General features: G+C 40.1%; 1 protein-coding gene across 1 annotated transcript in view; it reads left to right on the top strand.

Moving 5' to 3' along the window:
• The window catches only part of LOC148353346 (aryl hydrocarbon receptor-like), a 90,266-nt gene that overhangs the window by 58,835 nt on the left and 16,640 nt on the right, over positions 1-14,791 (top strand). The window contains exons 3-4 of the mRNA XM_088352166.1: positions 5,032-5,141; positions 12,454-12,543. Of these exons, the coding sequence (XP_088208292.1) occupies positions 5,032-5,141; positions 12,454-12,543 (200 nt within the window). The remainder of the gene's footprint in view (positions 1-5,031; positions 5,142-12,453; positions 12,544-14,791) is intronic.

The raw sequence follows: 14,791 nt of genomic DNA, 5'->3' as shown, positions 1-14,791 counted from the left end.
CTAATGAGATGAGATGAATGAGATCACACTTTCTTGTCTTAGTTAAAAGCCTCGCTGCAGCATTTTGTAGCAGTTGCAGGTTCTTGATGTTAGACTTCAGGAGACAGAGAGTAGTAAATTACAATCATTGAGACGAGAGGTAACAAACACATGAATTATAATCTCAGCATCAGACTGGGACATCATAGGGTGAATTTTAGCAATGTTGTAAAGATGGAAAAAAAAGCTGTTCTAGTGACATTCAGACAGACAGAGATGCTATTGCGCTTGAGTGACTCTCAGCCGAGATTATAATTGTGTAAGAAGCCACACTCTGTTAGAAAAACGTGTCTAATGACAAATGTCGACAATGGAGTTCATTTTAATTATAGATTTTTGTTGACAGCGTCGACCAAACATTGCAGCTTTATAAGGTCGAACGGCCCCAGTTGATCATGAGGTGATGTCATGAGAAAGAGCGCAACAGACCTACACATTAATCTCTGACCCCTGCAGGAGCACCGTGCCACGACCCATGATGACCGCTGACCTGGGGGCTAGAGGGGGCATGACGTATGACATGATGGGGCAACGAAGTTTTGGGTCAGCTCTTTTGTTGTCCGCAATAGAGGGTTAACAAGGAGTCCGAATGTGAATAGCAGGGAGAGGCTTCTCAGCTATCAGATGGATTTGCCGCAACGGAGCACCCGGGCCATCACACGGAACACGGCTTTGGTCTGACACCCCTGACCTTATTCTCAAAAATACTGCATGTGACATAATCCAACATGCCTGTCATCTGCAGTTTTTTTTTTTACTCATACTTACTTGTTGCTGTGAGGGCTTTATTATGACCTTTGAAAGGTATTGTCAAGAAATACACTAGCCTGAACTGAAGGAAATCTTTAGCCAACAAATATAACATTTCTGGAAAAGCGTCAATAACGATTGCAATACAGAAATCCCTCATTTATTGCAGGGTCGCATTCCAAAAAGGTCTTGTGATAGTCAAAACCCCAAAAGGGAAAAATAATTTATTTATAAATCTATTACACATTGAAACCAAAGAACAAAGCCAATTTACGTGCTCAAGCAATTGTTTAACAAATAAAAGCACTTTACTTTATAACGTTTTTTTTAAACTTTTGTACTGTCAAATTGTAATGTTAAAAATAATCTGACGACGATATTGCACTATGAATTGATATTTTGCCCCCATCTTTTGGAGGTTATTGGAAAACAAAAATGTGGCCAAACAAATAAAAGTACAGTACTCTTCATCCATCCATTATCCGCACCGCTTATTCTCAGCAGGGTCGTGGGGATTCTATAGCCCATCACCAGGTATCTTCGGGCATTCGGTAGGGGACACACTGAAATGGTTGCCAGCCAGTCGCATGGCATACAGAGACAAACAACTCACTCATTCACACCTAGGGACAATTGGGACCAGCCAATTAACCTGAAATGCATGATTTTTTTAAATGTGGGAGGTAATCATTGTGCCCGGAGGAAACCCATGCAAGCACTGGGAGAACATGCAAAACTCCGCACAGGAAGGCTGGTAGTTGGATTTGAACCCATGATCTCAGAACTGTACCACGCAGACCCTAACCAATATATATATATAAATATATATATAATCAGCGGCAGCTGATTGGTTATGAAATGCTTTTACCTTTCTTTAGCATGTTGAAAGTCAAACTTTGTCTGAAATACAAAGAATCTTCTTCTGCCTTTTGATTCTTCTGTGGGTCCATAGCGTTTTGTTGACATGATTGTTTTTAGAGGAACTCAAAATTAAAAAAGATTTGCAAATAGGTAATGTAGTTTTGTCAAGCTGTTTTACGTACGTGTACAACTTAGGGGCCGGTCACACAGCCGTTTGCGGCTGAATCACGGCTAAAATTTTGCGTTTTTTTTTTGCCCGTGGTTGCCCGGGATGGAAAATGCGCAAAATTGGCTAACCCGCTGTTCATCGGTGGTATGCCCGCAAAACAGACGGCGGCGACTGTTCCGCTTCCTCATCGCGTCATTTCTGCGTCATTTTCTCGTGTGGACCACGGGTATAAAAGCTCCCGAGCCGGTGTTGTGCCCAAATCCGACTCCTACGCAACACCCACACCGCCCCACCCCCTCGCGTGACTTTTTCATCTACGTTAACAAACGCATTTTGTAGAATACGATCGCACTTTATTGTAAGGGTGATTGTTCTATCTTCTTTATTCATTATCCATTATCGATCAGTTCATAATACGCTACAGAGCTTAGGGGCCGGGACTCTTACTCTCAACCAAAAGGCGAAGCTAAGGTCCCAGACTTAAAGGATTGCTGCGAATGCACCGAAAGATTTATTCGAAATGAAGAGAAACTACGCTGACGGGGATCCATGTTCACCCCCTTGACGTCACGAGCACAAATGACGTGTGATCGGCAAATCGCGCTGTATATGCGCGGAGAAAGGCGTTTGACTGTCACACGCGTAACACGCTAATTTCACGTAATAACACCGCGATACAGGCGCAGAACATGCTATTACCATGCTCCACCCACGATTACCCGCTGAAATTTCCCGTCCTACCCATGTGTAACCACGCCCTGGCCGTGGCCAGAGCACGTCGTTCCGCGTCATTTCCGCGTCATTACTTCGTGTTGACCACGTGTGCGGCACGCGGTTTAACACGTGCTCAAACTTTTGAGCAGCTCAAAAGTTTTGAATGCGGCCAACCACGTGAAAATTTCCGACCGCGAGTAAAGCACTGCTCTATCTCGTCTATATGGCGGTCTCAAAACGTCCAATAGCGCCCAACAGCATCTGCTTCACGGCCAGAAATTTCTGGCCGTGGTTCAGCCTCAATTCGCTCGTGAAAGGCTGTGTACCCGCGCTCTGAAGAATTGAGCATCGCAAAACTTTTTCGCGCTGCCACCCGCGCGCGAATTTCCGACCTCGTGTTAAGCACCGCTGTATCTCGTCTGAATGGCGAACTCAATGCGTCCAATAGCGTCCACCTCAAAGGCAGAAATTTCTGGCCGTGATTCAACCGTAATTGTCTGTGTGACCGGCCCCTTAGACTGCAACGTGATTAACGCAAAGGCAGGCACAGGTCAAAAGGGGGCGGACTGACAGTTCAACCAATCATAATGAGGAACACAATGCACGACGAAAACCCGCAATGTACGTAAACTGTGAAGAGTAAACTGTAATCCTGTGAGGGATTACTGAATTTGGATGGTAATTCATTAATATGCAGGGGACTGTAGTGATATGTCGTACCACCCACCCTAGACCTAAGATTTATGGCCCGAGCCCGAACCCGAACCCGAACCCGAGGCAATTTCGGGCCGGGTCGGGCCTGAAATGTCAGTCATACGGTCGGGTCGGGTCGGGTTCGGTCCTGCTTTTTTTTTTTTTTTTTTTTTTTTTTTTTAATTAATTAATAATTATAAATATATGTTCATTAAAAATATATACTTAAACTATGTATGGATACTAGACCAAGGAATACTTGTTATAAAATAAATAATTTGGATAAAACGGAGAAGGAGCTGTAATTGCTATTTAACGGAGCCAGAGCATGCTCTGTGCACGTGACGTGAATGCTGTCCTTGTAGTGGGTTGTACATAATTCACCCACGGAACCATTGTTTAGTTAGCGAGTTCCTAGGGGGACTCTTAATTCGGCCGGTTCTAGCGACTCCCGTGTTTGTTTTGTAATTGCAAGTTTACATGTCATTAAAGCAGCTCCCGTTGGCACCTTTGTTTGGCACTCCGCCTACGACTCCCGTCTCTGCTCGCTACATCCTCTTAATAATCTTCCCCTCCGCAAATTCGCATGATTTTGGCCTGGTATCCCCGATATGGAGTCGGACCAACAAGAAGTGAAAGATGAACTAAAGAGAGGAGAACTGACAAGGAAAACACACTCTGGTAAGAGTGAACTGTGGAGCACTTTCAAATTGATCGTCGAAAATGATACAGACACTTGCGTTGGCTTCGCTGTGTGTCAATTTGACACTCAGCGAAGCCAACGCTAGAATCTTAAGGACGTACTGCTGCTGTGGATTATGGCCCAATGACGGACGCTCTTAAATGTTTACGCCGCCGGAGAAAAATCTTGGCTAGTCCTCGTGCTCTTGGAAAGTGGCAATAACACAGCAGTTTTCATCTTCGCACAATTGACAGCAGTTCTTTGTAGGGTCCACTGTGCCCTCTGCTCATAGGTTTCGTGTCACATGTGCTATGTAGCTGATGCCTAGAAGTGTAGCATCGTATCTCAATGGCCTGGATTTTTCTTTCCAGCTTTGCAGTGAGAGACCGTGTCTCGCAAGCGTAGAGGAAGATGGAGTAACCAGTGCTTGTATGAGTCTGATATTTTTTTTCACCGTGATGTTCTTGTCTCGACACAATTCTGTGCATATTTACTTTAGTACAACGTGCATATTCGATTTGTTTTTATGTTGCAATGAAAATGGGCATTAATGGTATTCAATTAGATTTATTGATACCTGCAGAAATATGATACTGTTGTGCAAATAAAGAATTATGAATCTTTTGTTTTGTTGAATCAATGGTACCATCCAATAATTTACTCCCAGCATTTGGATATTGACAAAAAGGGGCACGGTATAAATCAATCAAAATTGTATATACCTTAAAAAATAGGAAAGTTAAATGCTTTACAGTTAGGACAAACAATACCCACTCTTAGAGTGTTTTAACTCAGGAACTAGGTGGAACTTTACACAACAGATTTTGTCAGAAAGGCTAAGCAACTATCAGACGATTGGTACATATTTTGTTACCTTTTGTATAGGGACTCTTGAAATCAACCTTGTGTATCCAATTGTTGTGTTAATATATTTTTCTAAAATGTATAAACTGCTATGGTTTTAGCCAGGCATCAACAATACCTCACAAATCTATTGGAAATGCAAAGGTTTACTACTGTATCGATTAAACCTCTCGGTAGATTTGGCTGGCAATGACCCAGTATTTTGCATTGATAACACTTTGTCACAGTAAAACAAATGTTATGTGTCCTCCTTCTACAGTGGCCCTGAACAACCGAGACAGAATCCCTCTAACCAGCGCAAACAATGCAGACGGAAAAACTGCAGCCGCTTTGGACGCCAAGATACCTGAAGGAGAACTGTTACTGCAGGTCAGTTAAGACAAAATGTTTTCAAAATATTAATCATTGGCATCACTGAATCCCCCAAACTGTTCTTCATTTTATACAGCAATACTCTTCTCTTTTGTGCACTTTGCAATTTACCGCTTGCTGATGATTATACTTCTCATCTGAACCTGCAATTTAAGATTCCTTACAATGGCCTGGATGGCAGCTGGTTAATGCAAAATTACGCAATGTTTTTAATAATGAAATAATAAAACATTTTGCCATATCATTCTTATGTAACAACTAATATTTATATATGACTACGCACTGTTTCTAAAAATTAAACATAATATATTGTTAAACATGAACAGACCCATCCCAAAGCTTTTAGGGGAAGTCAAAACAAAGGACTTCCTAACAATAACCAAGGTCAAGCAGATGACTAAAAGTTACACTTTCTTCATTCCCTTCATCCTTCCATTCTCCCATTCTTCCATCCATCCATCCATCCATCCATCCATCCATCCATCCATCCATCCGTCCATCCATCTGTCCATCCATCCATCGATCCATCCACTCTATATAACTTGCTAATTCGGCAAAAGTAAAAGATGGCTTCTTCTTCCCCGTTGCCATGGTGACTCATCAATTAAGGGTTCCATATATGGTGTCTTTTATCGAGCGCCGTTGATCCAGTTGAAACTAGGCTGACTTGATTTAAAAGACTCAGATTTAGCGTCTTGGAACCGGAAACTGAGTGTTGTCTACCTTAGGCTGGCACAGTGCAGAAGCCAGGGTTCGATTAAGCACTCTATTGTGAAATGGACCACAGGGAGCACTGCATGGGTTTTACATGGTGTGTGTGTGTGTGTGTGTGTGTGTGTGTGTGTGTGTGTGTGTGTGTGTGTGTGTGTGTGTGTGTGTGTTTTGCATACAATATTTGGTTTAAATGTTTAAACTTTTTATGTTGTGAATAAACTATTACTCATGACCTCAAAAATGCAATGCTCTGGCTCAAGGGGCTGTCTTAAGACAATAAACAAAAAATACATAGCACCAAATTTTCAGCAATGATTTTATTTTCGGCATTTTATTTTCATATTTCTGATAAGGGTTTCACATTTTTTGGTTTTGCTCCCATTTTAACTTTAACTTGCTTCCTTTATAGATAGGGATGCTCCTTCTTCCTTGAAACTTGGTTGATACCTATTGTCTTTATTGATTTACATAATGTAGGTGGGTGTTTCTTTTTTTCAGCAACATTTTGTTGTAATGATTTTTGGAAAAAAAAAGAAAAATGATCCCATGCTTCATGTTTTAGTGATTTTATTACATTACTAATATGTTCAATTTTAAAAATACATTGTGGTCAAGCTCAAAGGATGTCATTTCCTGTAAATTACTTTTATGGAATTGTAATCTTTCTGGAGAACAATTGAACAGATTCTAATAGAGTAGATACTGGGGCGTGTAGAATTTGAACAAAATAGCTGGTAAAACATAAATTATTAAATTCAATTGCATAATTAAATTATGTTTATAGTAGGATATTAAAATATCACACACACAAAAAAAGATTTTAAGCCTGCACCTTTTGAGGAAGTTCATTACATTGCACTGCGGACACAATAAAATTGAGCCTGTTACTCACCAAAAGTTATCTAAAATACAAAATCCTATTTGAAGTGCATTATTTTGTGTTAATGATTGCAAAAACTTAAAGTGAATACTTAACTGTTTGTAAACATTTTGCAACTTTTAGAGAAAAATCAGGGTAGGAGAAAGATGCGGACATGAAATGTTGCTCCGAACAGAGAATCACCCAGGTCCTGTGTGCTCTTTTCACTGTTGACAAACCCGTTAGTGATAAAAAAACATCTGGCACATCTGGTTAATTAGATCTCTGATGTGACCATCCGCCAGAAGTCTAGCCCAAGTCTTAGCCTAAAATACTGTTCTCTTTTGTCTTAGTACAAATCCTTCAATGATACAACTTATAACAAATACTAATGGTACTTAAAGTGCTAAATACAGGGCATTTTGTTTTATTTCACAGCAGTTCTGTACTGTATGTGTCATTGGATCAAGCAAAAACTGGCTGCCAAATCGCTTATGATGTGCCAGAGTCATTGATTTTCCAGTCCAATTCCCCCCAATGTCCACCAAACTGGCATTCACGTAGAGGAAGGAGCCGCATACCCGCCCACCAAAACCTGACCCTACCGAATAGGTTGGTTCTGTCGCTCTAGTATGCGATTCTTTTGGGTACCTCATAATGAAACATGAAAGCTCATATAGAGAAACGGCTCGGTCAGGAGGTGAAAGTTCTGAAAAGGGGGCCACTTCCTGCTTTCTTCTGCTTCATTTGTAAAAACAATCTTTCTCTGTCATGGGAATCATTTGGATGTACGTAGTGTCGCCTTTACTTCCAAACATGAATTATTATTGTATCCCTAATTCATCAGATTTGGGGTTATTTGCCCAGCCTTACAAATAAATAAATAAATCATTTCCCTTCATGACAACATTTTGCAAATTTTAAGCATTGTTTCATAATATATTTTCTAATTAAATTGGAAAAATTATTTATCATTAAACAAAAGAAAAACATAGTTCAATTGTATTAAAAAATAAGTTATAAATAACTCCTTCATTGGTATTGTAAGTAAGTAAACTCTTCAATTACATTGTCTGAAGAAGGAACTGCGGGGGAGAGATTGTAGCTACTTTTAGAGATGCACAACCAGCAGTTGGTTCATTACAAATACAATAAATCTACAATGTCTTTGAATCTTTTGGATGATTTATGCAGGGAGGCAGAAGTAATACGTAATAATAACAACAACAATAATAATAATAAAACATTTCTAGGGAAAATCCACTTCTCTGAAAATAATCAATCTTAACTGTTTGATATGTCAACAGATAAGTTTATTGTTTACTAGGCACTCTTAACAAGGAAAGAATACATCAATGGATTTTAAACTTGCGAGAGAGAGAGCGAGACAGACGAAACCTCTGATGAGAAATTCAAACCTGTTCTAAAGGCTCTCCTCTGAGCCCTTTCTTTTTACCAAATCTCATAGATTACAAAAGAAGATTTACCCTTAAGGGTGTGTAAATGAAAGAACAGCAACTGGATTGACCAATAGTGACAATGACGTAAAAAGTGCATAAGACAAAATTACGAAAGACTGTGATGTGCAATCGTCAAATGACGAACTGGTATCCTATGCAATCTACCTTGCATGTGTCCAAATTTAAAAAGAATATAAACTTATCATGGGCAGCACGGCGGCGCAGTGGTTAGCGCTTGTGCGGCACAGTTCATGTCATGGGAACCTGTCGTGGGTTCAAATCCAGCTCCAGACTTTCTGTGCGGAGTTTGTATGTTCTCCCCGTGCTTGCGTGGGTTTCCTCCGGGCACTCCGGTTTCCTCCCACATTCCAAAGACATGCATTTCAGGTGAATTGGCCGGTCCAAATTGTCCCTAGGTGTGAATGAGCGAATGAGTTGTCTGTCCCTGTGTGCCCTGCGATTGGCTGGCAACCAGTTCAGGGTGTCCCCTGCCCACTGCCCGATGATTGCTGGGATGGGCTCCAGCCCCCCGCGACCCTACTGAGGATAAGCGGTACGGCTAATGAGATGAGATAAACTTATCATCAACGCAACTTATTTTTAGCATTAAACTGTACACTCCATCCCTTTTCCTGGTAGCCACTCATGTTTATCGTGGAACAAGTGTGCCAAACAATTGCTGTGACTGGGTGTGTGTATGTGTGTGTGCATGTTTGTGTCTAAAAGAATAACATGAAGTCGCCAGCATTAGCCAATTGCTCTCCCTGCACAGCCGCCCCTGGCCTTGTTTGGGATCAAGATGTCCTTGCTTGTTTGCATGTTAGTGTTGACATTTTTGTGTATTTGTTGTGACCTGTTTATTTAGGCAATGTGGCTAAATGTGGAAAGGTCATGTGAACACTAGGTGAGCTGGAAATATCAGTGCTCCCATTCACTGTAGAAGCCTCTTCTTTCTACATTTTAGTTTGTGTTACTCTTATGCTATTTAAAAAAGGGTATAATAAAAAATAAAATAAAATACAGTATTCCCTGTTTTTTCACAGTGGTTGCATTCCAAAAGGACCCGCAGTAGTCAAAACCCACAAAGCAGAAACCTTTATTTAGTGATTAAATTCTCTATTATGCATTGAAACAGAATTACAAACCTAATTTACAAGCTCAAGTATTTACATTACCATATATATACAGTGCATCCGGAAAGTATTCACAGCGCTTCACTTTTTCCACATTTTGTTATGTTACAGCCTCATTCCAAAATGTATTAATTTAATCTCTTATCTCAAAATTCTACACAAAATACTCCATTATGACAATGTGAACTTTTTTTTTTACTTTTTTTGAATTTATTAAAAATAGAAAACTAAGAAATCACATTTACATAAGTATTCACAGCCTTTGCCAAGAAGCTCAAAATTGAGCTCAGGTGCGTCTTTTTTCCACTGATCATCCTTGAGATCTCCTTACAGCTTTATTGGAGTCCACCTGCAGTAACTTCAGTTGATTGGACATGATTTGGAAAGGCACACATCTGTCTATATAAGGTCCCACAGTTGAATGTGCATGTCAGAGCACAAACAGCAAGCATGAAGTCAAAAGAACTGTCTGTAGACCTGCGAGACAGGATTGTCTTGAGGCACAAATCTGGGGAAGGATACATAAAAAATTCTGCTGCTTTGAAGGTCCCAATGAGTACAGTCGCCTCCATTATTCGTAAATGGAAGAGATTTGGAACCACCAGGACTCTTCCTAGAGCTGGCCGGCCTTCTAAACTGAGCGATGGGGGAAGAAGGGCCTTAGTCAGGGAGGTGAACAAGAACCCAATGGTCACTCTGTCAGAGCTCTAGCGTTCCTCTGTGGAGAGAGGGGAGCCTTCCAGAAGGACAACCATCTCTGCAGCAATCCACCAATCAGGCCTGTATGGTAGAGTGGCCAGACGAAAGCCACTCCTTAGTAAAAGAAACATGGAAGCCCATCTGGAATTTGCCAAAAAGCACCTGAATGACTCTCAGACCATGAGAAACAAAATTCTCTGGTCTGATGAGACAAAGATTAAACTCTTTGGTGTTAATGCCAGGCCAATACCATCCCTACAGTGAAGCATGGTTTTGGCAGCATCATGCTGTAGGGATGTTTTTCAGCAGCAGGAACTGGCTGACCAGTCAGGATAGAAGGAGAATTGAATGCAGCAATATATAGAGATATCCTGGATGAAAACCTGCTCCAGAGCGCTCTTGACCTCAGGCTGGGGCAAAGGTTCATCTTTCAGCAGGACAACGATCCAAAGCACACAGCCAAGATCTCAAAAGATTGGCTTCAGAACCACTCCGTGAATGTCCTGGAGTGGCCCAGCCAGAGTCCAGACTTGAATCCGATCGAACATCTCTGGAGAGATCTGAAAATGGCTGTACACAAACGTCTCCCATCCAACTTGATTGAGCTTGAGACTTATTGCAAAGAAGGATGGGCAAAATTGCCTAAAGATAGGTGTGCTAAACTTGTGGGATCATATTCAAAAAGACTTGAGGCTGTATTTGCTGCCAAAGGTGGATCAACAAAGTATTAAGCAAAGGCTGTGAATACTTATGTAAATGTGATTTCTTAGTTTTCTATTTTTAATAAATTCAAAATAGGTAAAAAAAAAACCTTTTCACATTGTCATAATGGAGTATTTTGTGTAGAATTTTGAGATAAGAGATTAAATACAATTTGGAATGAGGCTGTAACATAACAAAATGTGGAAAAAGTGAAGCGCTGTGAATACTTTCCGGATGCACTGTATGTATATATACCAGTATATATACTATATATATATATATATACATATATATATATATACATTACAAATAACTTCAGAGCTGTCATATAATAATTTTAAAAATAATCCTGCCGCTTCATTGCACAACTGTTTAGATTAAGGACACGATCCACTTTACTTTGCACGTTACTTTGTTGCCATCATGTAGACGTATGGAAAACTGCATTGGAAGGCAACGCAAAATGTAGCCATACAGTATTGGACCAAAAACTGCTTCTATGTTTATTGAAAAACGTAAAGAATGTGTCTTGTGTGCCCTTTTACTGAACCCATATATTTTTCCATTATCAAACATTTTTGAAAAAGCACCAGGGAGCCACTAGAGAGCGTCAACGAGCCGCATTTGGCTCCAGAGCATGTTTAGTAGGCTGAGAAGTCAATAGAAAGCATCTTCCTCTGCCCTTTTTCCCCTGCCACCGGTGATATTGTCGGTCAAGAGGGTTTTGTTGACATTATGGCTTTTAGAGAAACTCGAAGTTAAAAAAATTGGGTTTGTCAAGCTGTTTGACTTATGTGTACAACTCATACAGCAACCTCCTTGACCTGCAGCCAGATAGAAGCAGAAAAGGGGCCGGATGGCTGTTTAGCCTATTAGAATGGAGAACACAATGCACACTCAAAATTTGCATAGTAGCGAAACTGCGATAAGTAACCCGTGATATAGTAAAGGATTACTTTACATGTTTGATTGAACATTTGTATTTGAACACTGAGAAACAATGGGGAAATCAACAGAGAAAAACCACTCAAGTGATTATGTAACTCTACTGTGGCTTTGTTTAATGACACCTGATGTTTCCTGAGCACAAGGTGGAGCTAGTGCTGGGCCTTCTCTACCACTGCCCTGGTTTCATAACGTGTACAGTAATTACTGTCATCCATATCAGACCTTTTTTCCTCTTTTTAAAATACAGTGAATCCATATTTATCGTTACATTGAAAAAAAGAAATGTTTTACTGTAGTTGAAATTTGTGAAGTAGAAAACTGTACTTGTACTTGCAATGAAATTCTTATTGAAAAACTATACTTAAGCCCTTTTTTAACGCTCAAGCATTTGTTTAACAAATAAAAATACTGTAACTATAAATGTTTTTTACTTTTTACAAATAACTACCATACTGTCAAATAATATTCAATATCATTGGATAAAAAATAAATACCAGCTCGGTGGCCTTAGGGTAGAGTATATCTATCAATTATTTTGTTGAAAATACATTTTACCAGGGGTACATTAATGACAAAAGTTTGAGAAACTCAAGGGTCCCAATATCCTTAAACAATTGTCTGCCCAATGCTCATGTTCCTACAATTTGAGATCACGTGCACATCGATGTTTGTTGTGTTCATTAATTTCGAGTACACATTATGTGATAACCCCACGTGACCCTTAATTAGTAGCATGCCTTTGCAACTGTTCACTGCTGCTAGACTAAATACAAAGTTTGTGTTTTTCCTTCTAGGCTCTTAATGGGTTTGTCTTGGTCGTCACTGCCGGAGGGACCATCTTCTTCTCCTCTCACACCATCCAGGATTACTTAGGCTTCCACCAGGTCACTAAACTCAATAAACATTCAGTCATTTGGTTTTGGATCAAGACTTTTGCTCCACACGCTCTGCTGGCAAGGTTGCATTGAGCATCTTTTAGGAACAGCTCAAAATCCTGCGTAGTTCAAAGAAGCTGAGCAGCATTCACAATCACATTCCTCCTGGGACAAGCCCTAATCTTTATTTTCCTAGTTGGTCGTTGCAGGATCCATCCAAGTTAAGTTTTCGTTCATTGTTACTATCCTATCGGAAAAGGGGAAAAAACACAGGCCTTAGTATACTGACTCAAAGTAACCCAAGCTGTTGAGAGGGGCAGATTATCTATAGAACATTTTCCTCTCATTTTAAAAAGCTTTAAAAGCAATCAAATCAATTCATTTTTTAAGCCCTTTCAGGCAAAAAAATTGTCTCTCAAAGTGTATAAAAGCATTCAGCATACAACAAGACAATAAAATCCCTGCTCCCCACTCCACCCGACAACCCAAAACACATTATACAAAGACACAAGCAATGGTTTAAAATACAATTTAAAACAAAATAAATAGAAATGGCGATAAGATATGATCATGACAAGGCACAGACTAACCATGTGAGGAAAGGGACCTGAGGAAGGCTTATCCACACTGATAGGGATGGCAGCAGACGGCTTAGGATTTTCAGCCATTGAACCACACCCTACCAGTGTGGTAACCCTAAATGAGAAAACACTGAAATATAAAAACATCTGCAAAACATATGAAATAAAAAAGGAAAATATGATTCAGTAAAATATTAGAAAATAACCAGATCTAATGAACTAATGAAAAATGATAAATTAAAGGCCATATTAAACAAGTGGGTCTTGAGCCTCCACTTAAATATATCAAGGGTTGCTGCAGACATAATGTCCACCAGCAGATTGTTCTGTAGGTGAAGGCCAAGGTGGCTGAAAACTGTTTCACCATAGGTTTTGGTCTCCACCCTAGGAACAATCAACAAGCCGCTGCAAGAGGACCTCGGGGACAGCGAGGGCTGATATAATAAAAGAGAATCAGACATATGGTCCAAGACCATTAAGACATTTAAAAACTGGTAGAGGCACCTTAAAATTAATCTTGAAGCGTACAGGGAGCCAATTCAGCGATTTTAAAACTGGTGTAATGTGATTACCCGCCTGATCCCCATGAGCATCCGTGCTGCTGAGTTTGGTAATAACTGCAAGCTAGCAATAATCTTTTGGGAACACAAGAGAGCAGGGCATTACAATAATTTAAAAGACGATATGTAAAAGCATGAATCTGTACATCCTTGTTTGCCTGGAGAGAAATGGGTGGACTTTGACGGACGATATTCTTGAGATGATAAAAAACTATTGTAGTTACATTTTTATATGTGGAATAGAATTGAGCTTAGAGTAAAAAGTAATATAAGTTTTTAATGAAATCTAAATGTGCCCTCTGATGGTGTTGCGTGCAGTTTTGTTTGACACATGGGCTAAGTAGCTGATGCCTAGAAGTTTACTGTAGCTTTGCATCTCCAAGGGATGGATTTTATTTTCCAGTTTTGCTGTGAGAGTCCATGTCTTGCATGCATAGAAGAAGATGGAAGCAACCAGCACTTTCATGAGTGTAATCTTTGATTTCACTTCTGTGTTCTTGTTCCTCCCGATGGATTTATGTCTACTAAGTGCAGCTTTGGTTTGAGCTATCCTGGCCATGATTTGTGCTTCTGACTCCTCTTCTTATATGACGGTTTCAACATTTTTGGTGACAGGTTCTAGCTCTCTGGGGTTGATTCTGATGTTTGTGGTAATATCTTGGGGGGTGTTAGTCATCACTTTTGGGTTTTTTTTGTGCCGATTTCCATCCCACACTGGCTTGATGCTTTGTCCAAACGATGGACCAGTTCCTGTTTATCTCCTGTTAATGCAGCCATATCATCAACAAACCAGAGGTTGAATAACTTTGGAGAGAGAATGCAGCCTGTCTCACACCAACAGTGGTTTGAAACCATGCTCCAATGCTACCATTGATCAGTACTGCTCTGTTGGCATTGGCATACAGTTGTTCAATTTGTCTGAAATCGTTTCTTCCCCATGTTGTACTTCCTTCCGCATGGTGGGCCATAAAGCGGCTTTCCATACTCTGTCAAACGCCTTCATGAAATCCTCCCAAAAAGATTACAGAAGTTTCTCTGGTGTTGTTTAAACTTTTTACTTAAGATGCACAGATTAAAAGTGTGTTGTGTGGTGCTCTTTCTCTCTCTGAAACCTTC

The sequence above is a fragment of the Urocampus carinirostris genome, chromosome 14 (genome assembly GCF_059441175.1).
Source record: "Urocampus carinirostris isolate Australia breed hairy pipefish chromosome 14, RoL_Ucar_1.0, whole genome shotgun sequence".
Taxonomy (NCBI): Eukaryota; Metazoa; Chordata; class Actinopteri; order Syngnathiformes; family Syngnathidae; genus Urocampus; species Urocampus carinirostris.
Note: the sequence above shows the minus strand (reverse complement) of the source record. Positions and strands in the feature narration are given on the sequence as shown.